Source organism: Hemicordylus capensis, chromosome 1 (assembly GCF_027244095.1).
Source record: "Hemicordylus capensis ecotype Gifberg chromosome 1, rHemCap1.1.pri, whole genome shotgun sequence".
Classification (NCBI taxonomy): Eukaryota; Metazoa; Chordata; class Lepidosauria; order Squamata; family Cordylidae; genus Hemicordylus; species Hemicordylus capensis.
The window spans coordinates 78,407,805-78,425,752 of NC_069657.1; the positions used below are offsets into that span (position 1 = coordinate 78,407,805).

The 17,948-nt window shown below is 42.2% G+C and overlaps 1 protein-coding gene across 6 annotated transcripts in view; it reads right to left on the reverse strand.

Moving 5' to 3' along the window:
* The window catches only part of SMOC1 (SPARC related modular calcium binding 1), a 136,706-nt gene extending 119,390 nt beyond the window's left edge, over positions 1-17,316 (reverse strand). For all 6 annotated transcript variants that reach the window (XM_053257308.1, XM_053257300.1, XM_053257337.1 and 3 more), the window contains exon 1: positions 17,194-17,316. In XM_053257308.1, the coding sequence (XP_053113283.1) occupies positions 17,194-17,313 (120 nt within the window). In that variant the 5' untranslated portion in view covers positions 17,314-17,316. The remainder of the gene's footprint in view (positions 1-17,193) is intronic.
* Positions 17,317-17,948: the final 632 nt, after the last annotated feature.

A 17,948-nucleotide genomic window follows, 5' to 3' on the forward strand; every position in this document is an offset into this window, starting at 1 on the left:
TGCACACCGCCCCAAACTTTCGTCTCTGGGCGGTTTACAATAACATAAAACCAGTTTTAAAATATACAAAAACTTAAAAATAATTTAACAATTTAAAAATAACCAAAAATTAAAACCCAAATATATTAGTAAGCTGAGAAAACTTGGGCAAAAAGATGGGTTTTCAGGTGTGTGTTTTTTTTAAATTGCCAGAGATGGGGAGGATCGTATCTCAGCAGGGAGTGCATTCCACAATCTGGGGGCAGCAACCGAGAAGGCCCGTCTCTGTGTAGCCACCAAACGAGTTGGTGGTAACTGGAGACGGACCTCCTCAGATGACCTCAATGGGCGGTGGGGCTTGTAATGAAGAAGACGCTCTCTTAAATAACCAGGGCCTAAGCCGTTTAGGACTTTGTAAGTTATAACTAGCATTTTGTATTTTGCCCGGAAACCTATTGGCAGCCAGTGTAACTCCATCAGTAAAGGAGTAACATGGCCTCTCCGAGATGACCCAGAGACCAACCTGGCTGCCGTATTCTGAACCAACTGAAGTTTCTGGACTACGTTCAAAGGCAGCCCCACGTGGAGCGCATTACAAAAGTCAAGTCTGGAGGTTACCAACAGATGTACTACTGTTTTGAGGTCATTGATCTAGAGAAATGGGTGCAGCTGGAGTATCAGCTGGAGCTGATAGAAAGCACCTCTGGCTACCACCTCAACCTGAGAAACCAGGGAGAAGTGTGAATCCAGAAGTACTCCCAGACTGCGGACCTGTTCCTTTTGGGGAAGTGTGACCCCCATCTAGAACAGGCAGATAAAAATTGTCTCTAGAGTTCTGACCCCACGCAATAAGTACCTCCATCTTATCTGGATTCAGCTTCAGTTTATTCTCCTTCATCCTTCTACTTCAGTTAGGCTAATGGTTGTTAGCTGTTCATTTGTGGCACAAATTGGAGTTTGGCATTTTAATTCCGGTTAGTGTTAACTGCAGTTAATATACACTTTTGAATCTGCCCAAGAGGTCTTAAATGGGAGTTTCCATCCACACCCAAACACTGATGGGATCTGAACTTTAAACATGGACCTACTTGTATTACCTTCCAGAACACAGTAAATAAGAAAAATCCAATAAGTTTTCATCAAGAGCACACAATATAGTTCTGTAAGCGTCTGAACAGGTTACCAGTCACATACAAACTAAAATGTAGCCTGTTTTCCCCCTCTCTTTCCCATTTCTTCTGCCCCTTGTTTCTTAATGGGCAGTAAAACATTACGACTATGTTAAATACAAAGCAGAGGCACTTTTCAAAGTAGCGATTCTCTTATATTTAGCAGGGAAGAGCAACTGGCCTATCCAAGAGAACATTCATTGAAAAGTTGTGTATAAATATCAGTGGTCATAGTCATAAATCCTGTAGTATAATGTGTAATAATGTTTTCAACAACAAAGGTTATCAAAGGAGTTTATATAGAAAAAAATAAACAAATAAGAGAGTCCCCTGTCCCCAAACAAATAAGAGAGTTCCCTGTCCCTGTCCTCAAAGAGAGTTCCCTGTCCCCTAACAGGCACCAGCAACACCACTGGAGGGATGTAGTGCCAGTAGCTCTCTCCTGCTCAACAGAAAAGTAGTACTTCTTTGCTCAGTTAACAGAGAAAATATAGGGCAACTGCAGATGACATGTGGAACCGTGGTTGAAGCTGAGATCTCCGGGAGAGCCCCATTCCCTCCCCGTGGCACCCCCATAGGAGTGCTTATCCTAACCTATTTGCTTCAGGGAACCCAAGGGTTCTGAGGAGATCTCAGATCTCAGAACCCAAGGGTTCTGAGGTTCATGGTGGGGAGTGAGGGAGAAAAAAGGATTTTAAGAGAGAAATTGTAACTGAAAAAGCAGTATATCATGCTTTTCTATAGCAATTAATTTTGCTTAAAATCATTAATAAATTATTATTAACTTAATAATGTTTAATTATTAAACATTATTTAATTATTATAATTAATAATGTATTATTAACTTAATAGTGTTTGCTATTTTTAAGCCTACTTTCCAGTAGATTTATGAAATCACCCAGCATTCCATGTGTGTCCCCTCATCCCCTCCATCAACTTCACAATGCCAGAACCAATATAAACCAAATTGGGTACAGTTGTAGGGACACCTCAATGGCGTAGTTTTATGATGTCATCCATGCCAATCCAAGGTGGTGGACACGTGAACATGTGAGGTACAAGTGGCCCAACTTGTGAACCACCTAACCAATTTAAATCAAATTTAGGCCAATTGTATGTATAGTGAAAGGAAAGTAGGCAGATTAGTTCTTACTAGAACTTCTTGTAATTCATTTAGCTACTGAGGGTGCACATAAGCAAACTTCTACATTTTGCTAGATTTTGGGCAGCTTTTCTGTTTGAACTCCAAACATCCAATGAAGTGAGGCCCATTTTTATTAATACACAAACCAGATAATGCAAATATTACAAAATGTATTATTTGTAACAATCTGAGGCACAGTACATTTTAAAGTACAGAATAGGTCAAACACTGATTTAACACACAAATAACTATGCTGCAACAAAATCTATGTTGAACCTATCTCAATTTTCTGATCCCCCCTCACCCCTGGTTTTACTTTAACTAAAGATATTGAGAAACTCCTTGCTTACTTAGATAATAGTGTCTACTCTTCACACAAAGCAAACGACAAGCAATACTATGGCATTCCAGGTTGGATGGAAGTTTCTCTGCTTCTTTACAAGAAGAATGAAAGGGATTTCCCAAGCATTTAGACCAGGGGTCCCCAGCCTTCTGGCACATGGGGGCCACATTAGAGTGCCCAATGCCTAAAGAGGGCCACATCTTAAATCAAAATGTAATAAAATTATTAACCTACCTAGATCAAAGTAAACATACAGAGGTCAATGAAGAAATGTTAACTTGAACACAATCCATTTTGAAACAATATTTTACTGCAGAATCCTTTTATCTAGCTACACATGCTTACCTAGTCAGTGTGATTTTTGTGGCTGTTTTCTGTTAGCCAAGGCATTAGTGTCCAAGTCAAGGTTTGTGACAGACACCCTTAAAATGTCATGTAAATGTTCATCTGTAAGTCCTGACCTACACTTGGATTTCACAATTTTCATCTTGGAAAAAGTTTGTTCACAGATGTATGTCGTGCCAAAGACTGTGAACATGCCTGCAGCAAATTTCTTTAGGTTGATAAATATATCAGGTAGACCAGAATAGAAATCTAACAGACTATTTTCTTTGTAAATGTCTCTGAGATGATCACTGGCTTGCAAATCAATTAGTTCCTTCTGAAAAAAGTTACTTGCACCTTCTGGTGCTACTTCAAATAGATTCTGAAACATTCTTATTTCCTTTCCATGCTTATGGCAATCAGTGAATCTGTTCTGGAATTCCACCTGCAATAGGTTCAGTGCTTTGATGTGTTTACCTACCTTGAAATGTAAATTCCCGTCCTCAAATTTTAGTCCATTGCAGCATGAGTAGTTTGAAAAGTTACCTTCACTAACTTGCTTCACACAAATGTTTAGTTTTGCTTCAAAAGCTTTCAATTCAGCTTTCCTTTTCCCTGCAACCTTAGATTCAGTGTGTTCAGATGTTCTGTGATATCAGTTAAGAAAGCCAAATCAAAAATCCATCCAGGGTCAGAAAGTACTTCTTGATCTTTTCCTTTCTCCTTGAGAAAGACATCAGCTTCATGAAGAAGACTGAAAAGGCTTTTGAGCACTTTGCCTCTGCTAAGCCACCTGACTTCTGCATGGTACAATACAGCTCCATATTCTGCATCTATCTCTGAGAAAACTTTAAAACTGACGATGAGTAAGTCCATGATGCCTGATGTAATTAATGCTGGATACGACAACACGAATCACACTTTCCCACTGAGTAATCTTACTACAAAAGGCTTGCTGATGGATGATGCAGTGAAATTGCATGGGAAGTATACCATTTAATTTCAATATCTCTTCACTGATTCTTGCAACTACACCAGTTTTACTTCCCACCATATTTCTTGCACCATCAGTTGTGATGCTTTTCAATTTATCCCAACTCAGACCAGGATTTTCTACTGATTTACACATCTTCAAGAATATGTTTTCTGCAGCTGTAGTGCCTTTCGAACTCTGCAGTGCACACAACTCTTCTGTAATTCTGAAGTTGGAATCTATCCCCCTGATAAATATTAGTAGTTGAGCAGTGTCTATAATGTTATTGCTCTCATCTAAAGCCAAAGAAAAAAAATCAAAACTTTTTGCCTTGACCATCAGTGACATATGCAGCTCTTCTCCTAGGTCTTCAACACGCCTGGTGACTGTAGATGCAGATAAACTGACACAACTAACACAAGATACCTTATCAGGGCACATTTCCTCCATTACTTTAACCATGCATTTTTTTTTTAAACAAATTCACCATCAGTGAATGGTCTACCACTCCCAGCAATACATTTAGCAACATGATAGCTGGCCCTCACAGTAGATAGGTTCTCCTCAACATGCTTTCTAAAACTATTTGCTGCAAAAACATTCATTTTTAAAGAGACTTTATCTTATTCACTCGCATCTCTCCTTGATATACTGAATAGCTCTTGTGACAGGATTCAAAGTGCCTTTTAACATTGTACTCCTTTAATACTGAGACAGTTTCAAGATATATTAGGCAAACTGCTTTATCATTGTTTAAAACAAAGAAGTATTCAGTAGTCCATTTGTCATCAAAGACACGGTGCTCATCTACAATTTTTCGTTTCTTTGAAACAGCACTTTCTTTTGCAGACATCTCACAGAATTTTTAGCAGAGCAGCAGTCGCAGAGTTTCAATATTATCCTTGAATAAATAAAAACATGAGAAGTATAGTTTTAGGGGCCTACCTAACTCTTCCCTTTCCCATCAAATACACCCCACTCTAGATGCTATTAGCTGGGGATTTTCATTTCGACCATGGCAAAGAAGAGAAGAGAGCTCTGCCTCCCTATCCAATACAGTTCTCAGGAGTATTGGGCCATATGCACAGGCTAGGAAGAATTTTTTAAAAATGGATTATGCATCTGACTTACCGTATGGCAGAGTTGCAATCCACAGTATGTTGAATACTATGAGATTTATTTCTTCATAAACACACTGCTTTGAGGCTTAGAGCTACACATCCTAATACTTTAAAAATTGGAGGCCCTCCCAAAAAGGGCAGGTAGAGAGAAAGAGCGAATGAGAGGGCAGACTTCCACCTGGAGCAGAGGATAAGCCATTACATTGGCTTCATATTGTATGCAGGGTGCACATACACATCACTGCCTAGCAGCCAAGTCTCAATCATGAGAAGCAAAATGGCAGCCAGGGCAAGAGGGGAACTTGGCTGGAGGAAGATGTGGGAAGGGGAATCCCATCAGCTTCCCTGCTAAGAGAGTACTTCCTTCCCTCTCAACCCAAGGGGCCACTCACCTGCACCTGCAATCACAGATGCATGAGAAGACTCCTAGCTGGAGTGGGTGGGGAAGGAGAGGAAGAAGCAAGCAAAGCAAGAAGTCAGAGCAACCAGCTCTTGTTGAGGAAGGAAGAATGCTTTTGCCTGCAGCAGCAACCTCACCAGTAACCTTGGAAGCCACTTGGAGGAGCCTTGATTGGTGGAGCCTCTAGAAATGGTCAGTATGCAAAACACTTTGTATCCTTTCTTTTGCAAAATATACTTGCCCTCTTACTGTTCTTTTCCCGCCTTTTTTGCAAAAGCAGGCCAGACATCTCCTGTACCCATTCACACAGCTGCTTTATCTTCCTTACATATAGCCTTCAACATGGTAATGCGTGGAGATGGGGAGTGAAAAAGCTGAGTGGTATGGGTACCTGAGGTTTACTGGCTAGCAAAGCACCCAGAATGGCCAAAATGCTAGTAAAGGAGGATAAGACCAAGAGGGGGCTGACAGAAGGAACCATGGAGACCAGAATAAACAATGTTGCTGTTGTGGGGTTGGGGTTTTTTGGTTTGTTTGTTTGGTTTTTTGGTTTTTTGCAAGAAAGGGACAGAAAGAACAGCAGTAGATGGTGGCTCTTGAGGCAGGAAGAACAGTGTGGGTCTGAGGGAAAATACCTTGAGTGTGATAGCAGCAAACAAGCAGGTTGGAGGGCCGCACAGAAAGAGTTTGGAGGCCGCATGTGGCCCGTGGGCCGCAGTTTGGGGACCCCTGATTTAGACCATATGAGTTTGGTTTTTAGAAGCAACTGGACCACTGGCCACCCTATTGCTTCTACAGAATGAGTTACGTTTGTGTTATACAAGTACGTGGGCTTATATACTAGATATACATGTCAAAAGCAAATCCATTCATGTAAAAAGAGGTTATGAAGTCACACCTGTAGTCTAGCCTGGCATATCTGTTGTTATTATTATGAGGTAAACGTGAGGGATATTTTTTAAAGCACTGCAAATGCTCTTACATGCAGCAGCTTTACAATTTCATCCTTAATATATTCAAACCTTTCTGAGAATCTTCCTCCCTCCCCATGCCAACACTTTGATACAGTTCAAATGTTTATCTCTCTCTGAGAGTATGTATGTCTCTATAGCCTTTACACCATCACCAAATTTTTCATAACAAAAGATGTTGTGAGTATAAACAACATCTTGAGGCACCTTAAAAGACTAACATATTTATTTTATCGTAAGCTTCTGTGGCTTATGCTGAAATAACACTGTTATTTATAGACCCTGTTGCTTTTGCTGCAAGACGGCAACTCCTCTGGAAAGTGTTTTCTGTATACTGATTTTTACCTGATCTTTTTGGGAGATGGAGAATTCAAACCAGAGTGTGCTATAGATAGAGACAACTTTCTAATACAGTACATCTACATTGTACTGCACCTGTTAGCCTCAGGGCATCCACTAGCTTAAGGCTCATACTTGTGAATGGATTTTCTTACAATGAGGTGAACTTAAGTGATCTGAGCCAAGGGTGTGCCGGCGAGTCAGTGTTGACTCCTGGTGACCACAGAGCCCTATGATTGTCTTTGGTAGAATACAGGAAGGGTTTGCCATTGCCATCTCCTGCGCAGTATGAGATGATCCTATAGATCACTGCTCCCGACATAGGTGTTTCCCACAGTCTGGGGAACATACCAGCGGGGATTCAAACCGCCAACCTCTGGCTTCCTAGTCAAGACATTTTCCCACTGAGTCATTAGGTGGCTGAGCCGAGGGTAGATATATTCTTAATTATCTGCATCATCATCATCATCATCATTATTATGCATTTATATCCCGCTCTTTCTCCAAGGAGCCCAGAGCGGTGCACTACATACTTAAGTTTCTCTTTCACAACAACCCTGTGAAGTAGGTTAGGCTGAGAGAGAAGTGACTGGCCCAGAGTCACCCAGCTAGTATCATGGCTGAATGGGGATTTGAACTCGGGTCTCCCCGGTCCTAGTCCAGCACTCTAACCACTATACCACACTGGCATATACAGCACACATCAGTCCCTGAACACCATTCTTTTGTTTATGGGATGTGTGGCTTTGCTCAGCTACATCACAATCCCATAAACACAGGAAAGTCCTCTATTTTTTGTTTGCACATTGATTCAAAATGTTATGGCCTGTGTGAGGGAGCAATTGTGCATATTCCTCACTTATAGAAAAGTCAAGCCCATAATTCTGAGAGAGAAAAGTGTGTATGTACATAAAGTGTTTGAACATTCACACTAGAACGGGGAGGGGGGGGTTGAAAAAGTGTATTTTTTTAACCACACATTTCACTTATCTTCAGTGCCTATTTTCACATTATCCTTATTAATTGGCATAGCATTTGAGCCAGGCTACAAAATCACATGGCATCACTCTTGTGGACTGCACCAGTTCTAGTTGCAAATATAAATCAGCAAATGGGGGTGGGTGGGTCCAGCTTAATCTCTCCTCCCCATAACCATGGTCTCTTCTCACTTAGGAGACTTAGCCAGTTGTTTGCTTGACTTAGTGAGGCTAATCTGGACGGTTCCAACAAGCCTTGGTTTATATCAATCACACGATTTTAGTCACTAAACTGCACAGCAATATTTCATACCTTTGTTGAGAGTTTGCCAGAAAAGGCTGCAGAGGTGTTGCTGGAGTCATGTACTCTAAATTAAAATGTCTGCTTTTCAGTGGAAATATCCAAAATATATCTCCAAGCTCTAGTGGATTTCCAGCTAAGAAATATACACAATAAGAACCTAAGAAAGCCCTGCTGGATCAGGCCCAAGGCCCATCTAATCCAGCATCCTGTTTCACACAGTGGCCCACCAGATGCCGCTGGAAAACACAGGCCGGAGTTTGGGGCATGCCCTCTCTCCTGCTTTTACTCCCTTGCAACTGGTACTCAGAGGCATCCTGCCTTTGAGGTTGGAGATGGCCTCTAGCCCTCTAACTAGTAGCTGATGATAGACCTCTCCTCCATGAAGTCATCCAAACCCCTCTTAAAGCCATCCTGGTTGCTGGCTGTCACCATTTGTTGTGGCAGAGAATTCCACAAGCTGATTATGCTTTGTGTAAAAAAGGACTTCCGTTTGTTGGTCCTAAATTTCCTGGCAATCAATTTCATGGGATGACCCCTGGTTCCAGTCCGGTGTTATGTGAGAGGGAGAAAAATTTCTCTCTATCAACTTTCTCCACACCACGCACCATTTTATAGACCTCTATTATGTCTCTCCACAGTTGCCTTTTTTCTAAACTAAAAAGCCCCAGGTGTTGTAGCCTTGCCTCATAAGGAATTTGCTCTAAGCCCCTGATCATCTTGGTTGCCCTCTTCTGCACCTTTTCCAGTTCTATAATGTCCTTTTTTAGATGTGGTGACCACAATTGTACAAAGTACTCCAAGTGTGGCCACACCGTAGTTTTGTATAAGGGCATGATAATATTAGCAGTTTTATTTTCAGTCCCCTTCCTGATGATCCCTAGCATGGAATTGGCCTTTTTCACAGCCGCTGCACATTGAGTCAGCACTTTCAACAAGCTGTCCACCACCACAAATATTTATATACTGTTTTTCAACAAAAGTTGCCTAAGTGGTTTACACAGAGAAATAATAAGATGGATCCCTGACCCCAAGATCCCTCTCCTGGTCTCCAGTCACCAACAGCTTAGATCCCATCAGTGTATACTTGAAGTTGGGGTTTTTCATCCCAGTGTGCATCACTTTATACTTGCCAACACTGAACCGCATTTGCCATTTTGTTACCCACTCCCCCAGTTTGCAGAGATCCTTCTGAGGGAACTCCTCAGAATCTATTTTGGATTTCACTACCCGAAAGAGTTTGGTATCATCTGCAAATCTGGCCACCTCGCTGCTTACCCCAACTTCTAGACCATTTATGAATAAATTAAAAAGCATTGGTCTGAGTACAGATCTCTGGGGGACCCCACAATGAAGGTTTCAGCATCAGTTTCAGTATAAATTACTTGCAAAGATCCCTTCAACATATATCAAATGGTTTTACATCACCAGAATTCAAATTGTCCTCAGCCATTTTTGGAAATGCAGCATAAAAATAAAAATAATTATGTCTTCTTCATAGGATCAGCACTAGAACAGTAAAAGAAACAAAACCTTGGCCAATGGACCAGTCAAACATTTAAGCGTTAATAATTTTTAGAACAGTAGCTTTTAGAGGACTCTGCAGTCCCAGAAACATTCTGGAACACCAAGCTAGATCATATGAAGGCCCTTCCTCCTCCCCATCAGTTCAAGTGGCTCACTGGTAACCCCAGCTCTTGAGCAACTGAGACTTATGCCATTTAAGGAGCTTCACTAAGGAGCAGGAAGAGCACAATATGCAGATGCATTTGCATCCACAGTACAAAAATATCACAGCACATGTACACATTACTCTATTATTATTATTATTATTATTATTATTAATACTCTAAACATAAACATAAACACCTAAGAATAGAGCCATGGCTCTGTGGCAGAGCATCTGCTTTGCATGCAGGAAAATCTGTTAAATTCTCCTTAGCATCTCTAGATAGGGCTGGAAAAGTCTCCTGTCTGAAACCCTGAAACCTATGCACATGCAATGTCTCAGCAAAGAAAAATCTGTCACTTACAAGAATGTTCCTGGTGTATGGAACAGACAATATTTGACCAGCTGATTGTCCTGGCATCTGAATCCTACTTCTTCCCCTGGTCAGTTGGAGAAGAGAGTCATGTTTTGATACACCTGCCTGCCTGATGGCAGAAATCAGATTTTTCTCCCTTTGGGTTTATGTCCTGGCAAGTTGGGTGTCCTTTTCAATCAATGCTCCTGGTTGCCTGTTCAGCTTTAATAATATTTATAAAAGGACTACCATTGTGATGTTTGGAGGGACTGGGCTTATGTATTGCAAGGATTCCTGGATAATTAAATAAGTTTTCTCAACAGACATACCACACCCCTTGTCAGGAGTGGAGGTCAGATTTTGCTCTCACCATTATGATATCCAAAATGCAGCATTTTACATTTCCTCATTGAAGTAAAAGGCCATCATTCACTTATATGAAAGTAGTAACAGGGCACCACTGCGCTGTAAAACCATGTTCTAGGTACCATTTCATATAGCCCAACTCCATGACACAGTGTGACAAAATGGATGTGCTTAACTCTTCTATACTAAGTAAGAACTGAGGGTGGAGGATGAGCCAGATTGTGGCATGGAAGGGAAGGAGGGCTTTAACCATTCGCCTGTGCTGTAGTCCCAATGGGAAATGCCCTCTGCTACTTGCAGTTCCTATTTAGTATAGAAATGTTAAGCCATTCACTTCTAATGATGTGCTTAATGTAACATACAACTGAGCCTAAGTCACAGCAAAAGTGAAACAGAACTATGGGGACTATCATATTGAAGATTTCTGAAGCACTTATTAGTGAACAAAAACTGCTCTACCAGTTTTGCAGTTTGAATCTTCAGTAGATGTATGCCAGACCTTTGAATACATTTTTGTAAAAGGCTATTGAGAGAGTTATGTCACAACACGTGCAGCATTTTCCTATGGATTCTTCAGAGGTTTGGGAGACAAACTTCAAAAAAAAGTGGGGGGAATCCTGTTAATTTCTTGCAAAAGATGCAACAAGAGGTTCTATAGTGTCCTAAAGACTAATACATGGACTTTTGTTTGCAAAAGCCAACTTATTCAGATGGTATGAACGGACAGATATTTTCCTAGTGGGCCATTATGTGCATATCTGCATCCCAGGGCTCACCTTCCCCAATACTTTAGTAGGACAGGAAGACATCAATGGGTTGAAAATCGTCTCCCATGTTGTGTAAAAAGTCGGGATGGAAAAGAAAGAATGCAACTATTGATGTTACCCTATAACAGGTGAATGGATCTAAAACAGTTGCTTATCCTAACAGAGAGAGAGAAAAAGGGGAGAGGGAAACCATGAGAGATCTTCATCAAAAGATTTACAATATATACGAATACGACGAGTATTTATATACCGCTTTTCAACCAAAGTTCACAAAGCGGTTTACATACAGAAATTAATTAAATGGCTGCCTGTCCCCAAAGGGTTCACGGTCTAACATGAGAAAAACACCAACAACCACTGGAAGGATGCTAGGGTTGGATAGGGCCAGTTGCTCTCCCCCTCCTAATTAAAGAGAATCACCACTTTTAGAAGGCGCCTCTTTGCTCAGTTAGCAGGGGTTATATATATCCATACATTTTGTCTTGAAAGCCCAGTACTAGGTCAGATTATGTGAACTGCAATGATCTCCAGCTTCTATTAGAACTGCCAACAATTGAAATCAGAAGTTCTGGAAGCTGGGTGAAGCCTGGAGACAGAGCCTGGCCCTGACGGTAGAGATGGAAGCAAGCCCTGAAGTTTTTGGCAGGTCCAGAGGTAGAGCCCTATACAGAATCGATCATGCTGTAAAGGAAAAAAAGCATGGGGATATGGGGAGACAGACAACCTTTCTTCTTGCTTTTCTGGCAACAGGCCAGAATGCAAGAAGACTAGGCAGGCCATTTATTTGGTCAGTTGGCAATTCTACTTCTATTAATTAGTTGGCAAAAAATGTGTTATTAGTAGTCAAGTCTACACTGTTTATTTATTTAACATATTTTTATACCGCCCAAAACGTACATCTCTGGGTGGTTTACAACAAAAGCAGAAAAGTTAAACTATTAGTTAAAGCAGATAAATGACAACAAAGAAATTAAAACATTGGTTAAACTAAATGACAGCAAAAGTTTTAAACATTACAACAATTTAAAACCTTAAAATAATATTTTAAAACAAAGTTAACTATTAAAATGGTATTTAATTAAAAGCCTGAGTGAACAAATGTTTCTTTAAAGATTTTTTTAAAAATTGTCAGAGATGGGGAGGCTCTTATTTCAGTAGGGAGCACGTTCCAAAGCATTGGGGCAGCAGTAGGGGTGGCCTGTCCACGAGTAGCCACCAGATGAGCTGGTGTCAACTGCAGACGGACCTCTCCTGATGATCTCAATGGATGGTATGGTTCATGATGAAGACGACGTTATCTTAAATACCCAGGGCCCAAGCTGTTTAGGGCTTTATAAGTTATAACCAGTGTTGGAAGTTAAGGACTTTGCGCTGTCTCTTGTCTCAATGACAGTGGAGGACAGACTAGTGAGTCAGAGGGCTAGAGGGTCAAGACATTGGTAATCCCTTCTCTGCTGCTCTGACACTATCCCTTTGGAATGTAGATTGCTAATCTCAGGGACACTTCCTCCTTCCTCTCTCCCTTCTCTTCCTTCTACCTTGCAACATGCACGCTCCTCTCTCCTGCACCATGTGTGTAGAGAGATGCAGAATCCATCTGCATCCAACTAGATAGGATTTCTAATCTATCTAACTCCTCACTTTCCAATCCAGAATGGAGTTCTCTAATAAATGCCATATATATTGATTTGAAACTATGAACTGGCTCCAAGTTACTTTACTCTCAGCATACACGCATGCCTAACCAAATTCCGCTGTGTTGTGCCTCTGTGCACTCTGCTATAATGAAAAAGGGATTCTCTTACCAGAGAGAATTCCCAACAGGTTATGGGAGCCCAGTATTTTGAGCTGCATGTACTGCAACTAAGGAGTTAGGTTTGTTCCAGGAGATCTAGCCCGGACACTTTGAATTACTATGATGAAACATTTGCACCAGTGGTTAAACATACCACAGTAAGGACTTTGTTAAGTATTGCTGCTAGCAAAGGAATGCATGTTGAACACCTAGACGTGAAAACTGCATTCTTGCATGGCGAACTAGAAGAGGACATTTACATGCAACAACCACCAGGTTTCTTAGAGAAAGGCAAAGAGGACCTTGTATGCAAACTGCAAAAGAGCATTTATGGTTTAAAACAGGCTGCCAGAGCATGCAACACAAAACTAAATGATATGCTGCTTCAAGCAAACTTCAAAAGAAGTGAAGTTGATCCCTGCCTGTACACGAAATTCAGAGATGGCAAATGGACTTACATTTTGGTGTATGTTGATGATTTGATTCTTGCCTATGAGAATCCAGATGACAGCAAGGAAATAATGCATCATCTGAACAGAGATGTGAAAGTCAAGCGACTTGGCAAGGTTTGGGCCCTGAATACCTGAGGGACTGCCTGCTCCCAAGGGTTTCTGCCTGCTTGACCCCTTCTACCTGGGCAATACACCTGCTACCTGGCAAAGAGGCACTCTTTTAAAATGGTGGTTTTCTTTACTGAGCTGAGAGGGAGTTGCTAGTGTCTATATTATGTTTCTTTCTAGGTTGTAAGCCCCTTGGGGACAGGGAGCCATCTTATATATTTACTTATTTATTATTTCTCTCTGTAAAACCACTTTGGAAACCTTTGTTGAAAAGTGGCATATAAATATTTGGTGTTGACAAGGTCATTGGAGGGGGCAGATAACCAGCTACATGTATTCTGCCCAGGTCCCAGATGTCTCCCTGTTTGCAGTTGCATCTCCAGGCTTGGAGATTGCACTTTGGATATGCTCAGGAGCTGCACCTCAACATAAGCTCTCAGCTTATAGTATACATGGGGAACAGGTGACTTAGTTGGCAATGGGCTAGTTGCCCCTAGATTTAGCTACAAACAAAGCAAATTGGAACAGGGATCAGATACACACACTAGGGGTGTGCACAGAACTGTGGCCATGCAGTCTGGAAGCGGCAGGCTTGGCATTTTAAAGGCGGAGGGAGGATTTACTTACCCCTCCCACCGCATTCCCCCCCATCGGCGTCATTTATCTCCAAAAACCTTTGGGGCAGCAGCATACCTCCCTGCCACCCAGTTAGCGCCTGTTGCATGTACACATGCACATGCAACGGGTGCATGTGCGCCCAGTACTTCTAGCCACTTCCAGCTGATGAGGGCAATGGGGCGGCAGGGAGGTACGCTGCCTCCCTGAAGGTTTTTGGAAACAATGCCGGCAGAGGAAATGCAGTGGGAGGGGTATGTGCACCCTCCCCTCGCCCTTAAAGTGCCAAGCCCAGGGCCTTTGAACCTAAGCCCAGGGCCTTTGAACTTTGAACCGGCCCCAGCATTTGAACCGGTTTGGAGGCTTCTAAAATGGCCTCCAAACTGGTTCGTGCACATCTCTAGCACACACCCCTCCCTATACTGGGGTCCCAGCTAAGTAGACCCGAGAGCTAATTCACTATAGTTAACTGGCATCCAAGGCCACTCTAAACGTAAAGTGAACCACCTCACTTCCCTCCCTGCTTTCACAGGAGATAACACCACACTAAGGAGCCAATTATGCCAAGCAGGAAGAAAAGTAGATAAGGTAGAGATGCATACCTGCATACTCTGATTTTTATCACAGCCTTACTTGCAAAAGGCAATGCCCCCATTGTCTCATGCAGGAAGAACAATCAGTAACAATGCATTCCATGCAGGTCCATCCTAGCACTTCTAATCAAGCAAAACTAGGATAGTAGGCATGTACCCCCAAGGCAAGTTTGGGATATGTATCCCCAGTTCCATAACCCAGTGTGTTCCTTTGTGCCTTTTACTTGGGACTCCATCAGACACTCCAAGCAATCTTCTTGCCCCCTCATATGCTATACTTGGGACTCCACTGAGCACTCCTTATGCCCTCCTGCAATCTACAAAGAGCTTGAAATCACTACCAGCTTGGGTGATCAGCTTCTCACTCACCACCATGCCAGCGGGTGTCCAGCTTTTCATGCCACTATCTGGATTGGTCCTTGTGTCAATACATCCAGCTTGCCTCACACCCATAGGAAACTGGACCCATGGAGAAACCCCTTTCCTTGGGCATCTCTCCCTCCACTAATTTATGCAACCCTCCTGCTTCCACTCACACTGTCTCAGAGAACGTGATTCTGCAGCCCTCTCTAGAGTCCTGAGATCCCGCCATCCATATCAGGTGAGCATTTGCCCTGCTCTTGGGCCCCCCTATATCTCTTTCTTAAATCCAAGCTACCTCCATCTCTATCTCCAGCCTCTTTTATCTTGCCCGTCTGGGAACTTACACCATTAGACTTTAAGCTAAAATGCCTCATAATAGATTTATCTAGAAATGTATTTTTAATTGCTTTAGTCACACAATTCTCTTTGCTGTATCCCACTCCCTCAAATAAATTCTTCTTTTTATTTTGAAACTACAACCCTGTCTCAATCCAGTCATTTCTAGGAGCCTAAACATTTGCACAGATTAAAACTGGTGGACCTGACCCCCTTTAAGAGCTAATTCCCCCACAAAGCCCAGACACTGGGGTGCTGACCAAACACTCCAGGGCAGTTCCATTAACAAGGGCTCTACTTCACATGCCAACAATGAGTGGGGCTCGGCTGTTGAGCACGTGGGACAGGACCTTCTCAGTAATTGCCCCAGACTTTGGAATGCTCTCCCAATGGGCATCCGCTTCTCTGTCTCCATCACAGTTTTTAGAAAGCAAGTGAAATCTTGGCTTTTTACCCAGGCTTTTATATGGGTATTGTTTTTATTGCTGCTACTCTGTATTTTATGGTCATATTGTATGTGTGTGTTTATATACTTTTAATTAGATTTGTATTTTTATATTCTAATTTAATATTTTTATTGTGTAACATTTATAGTCTTGTATTGTTTTTAAAATTTTGTAAACCACCTTGGGATTGTTTTAATGAAAGGCAGTATATCAATTTAACAAGAAATAAATACATTTTGTCTTCATATAATATATATGTGCTGCTTTATTTGGGGGCATTCCATGGAGCTTGGGGGTCAGAGTTCAAACATCCAGAGAAGATGGTTTGAGGAGCAGCAGCAGCAAGCTTCGCCTGAACTCAGGAGGCCAAAGGGTTGTGTGTGAGCAATGCATACAATCTAAATCATACTACAGCTTGGAGACAGGAGGCCATGTGTCCTCTACCAGTTAAGGAAATATTTTGAAATGCTGAATAGTTTGCTCACTGAGCTGCACCCACGCTAATCACTGCCTATTGAAGCTTGCACAAAGGTAACAGTGTGGCACATGTTTTAAATTTTACATGGGAGACCACCAACGAAATATTTATTGTTCTGTGGATGAGACAAAATTAAGTTTGACTGCTTGCAGTCACCAACATCCTTGAGTAGTTTGACGAGAAGGGTAGTGGAACATCCATGTTCTGGCCTATACCTAAGGCTCAAGGCACATAACAGTTCTACACACTATGAAGCAAAAGCAGCACAATTCACTGTTTGGAGACTCACAAATTCTAATTTAGACAACGACAGGGGAAGAGGCACAAAGAAACAGAGTCAGTCTTCTCAGATTATATTCAGATTTCTCACCATTTCTACTCGCCTCCTCAACTGCACCCTCCCACATACTTTCCTTTGGCGAAAGAATACCCACTGTGTTTCAGGAGAGTGCAACACAACTCCTTCCCCTGCAACACAAGAAATCACCACTGCTCCCTATCCTGCCTGCAGATAAATAGCAGGCACTGAGTGCCTGCCCAGGCCACCCTATACTTACTTTTTCTGAGGACTGGTGAAAGGTCCAGGAGGTAAGAAGATAAAATGACAAGGAACTCAGACAGACTGCCCAGAGAATTTATAGTACCCTGGGGAAGGAGTGCCTTCAGCACCTCTCTGCCCCATGGTTAGTTTATCAGTGTGCTACCAAGTAGTAGGACTTGTGTGGGAGTACAAAAGCTAGCCCTGCAACAGGCCCTACTGTTGTTCCCAGGCTTTCCCAGCAATGCACAGGTAAGGGACCCAGAGCTACCTCTGAAGAATTTGTTGCCAGTGCTTTCTTGCTCTGGTTCTGGGATCCCACGGATATCTCACAGCCTTTCTGCAGCTTCTTCTTTAGTCTTATTTCCTCTCTGCAGGCCTTTCCTTCCATCCTTTTTCCAACCTAGATCATTCTCACACTTTCCCACTCCCTGTAAGAGAGAAATTAGGCAGAGAAAGCTCTTTCCTGGAGCTCTCCTAGATAGGCAGCTTTACTGCGGAAGGAAGTGCCTAAAGTTAAGCCATTTTGAGCACTGTAACAATCTGCTATTTTTTTTAGGATGCATGTAATGTGACTAGAAAAAATAGCTGAATAATGCCATTGGCTGTATGAACGGCATCTTCTGTCATCATCCTGACATCACTGCAAATGGTTCCCTTAAATGAACTCCCCACCAGTCCAAGTGTAGCAAAGCTGCATTAAATCATCATTTGGAAAAGCTCCAGATTTTACTTTCTTCTCCTCAGCTCACTGCAGACGCACACTCAACAAACAGCGAGCCACCAAGCTCTGCCCAGCGCCTGCTTCAGGTAGGTGTCCTGGGCAACTGCCCAGCTCACCCAATTCCTAAGGCCAGCCTGCAACACAGATTTTACAAGTTACAAAGTTGGCAATATCTGAGAAACAAAAACATAAAGGAAGGGTAGTTGGAGAATGGAGTTTGGAGGGAAAGAGCAAAGGAGACCAGGAAGCAAGGCAAGAAGGGCTAATCAGGCAGAGGGCTCTGAAAGAACTTCACAGGGCTT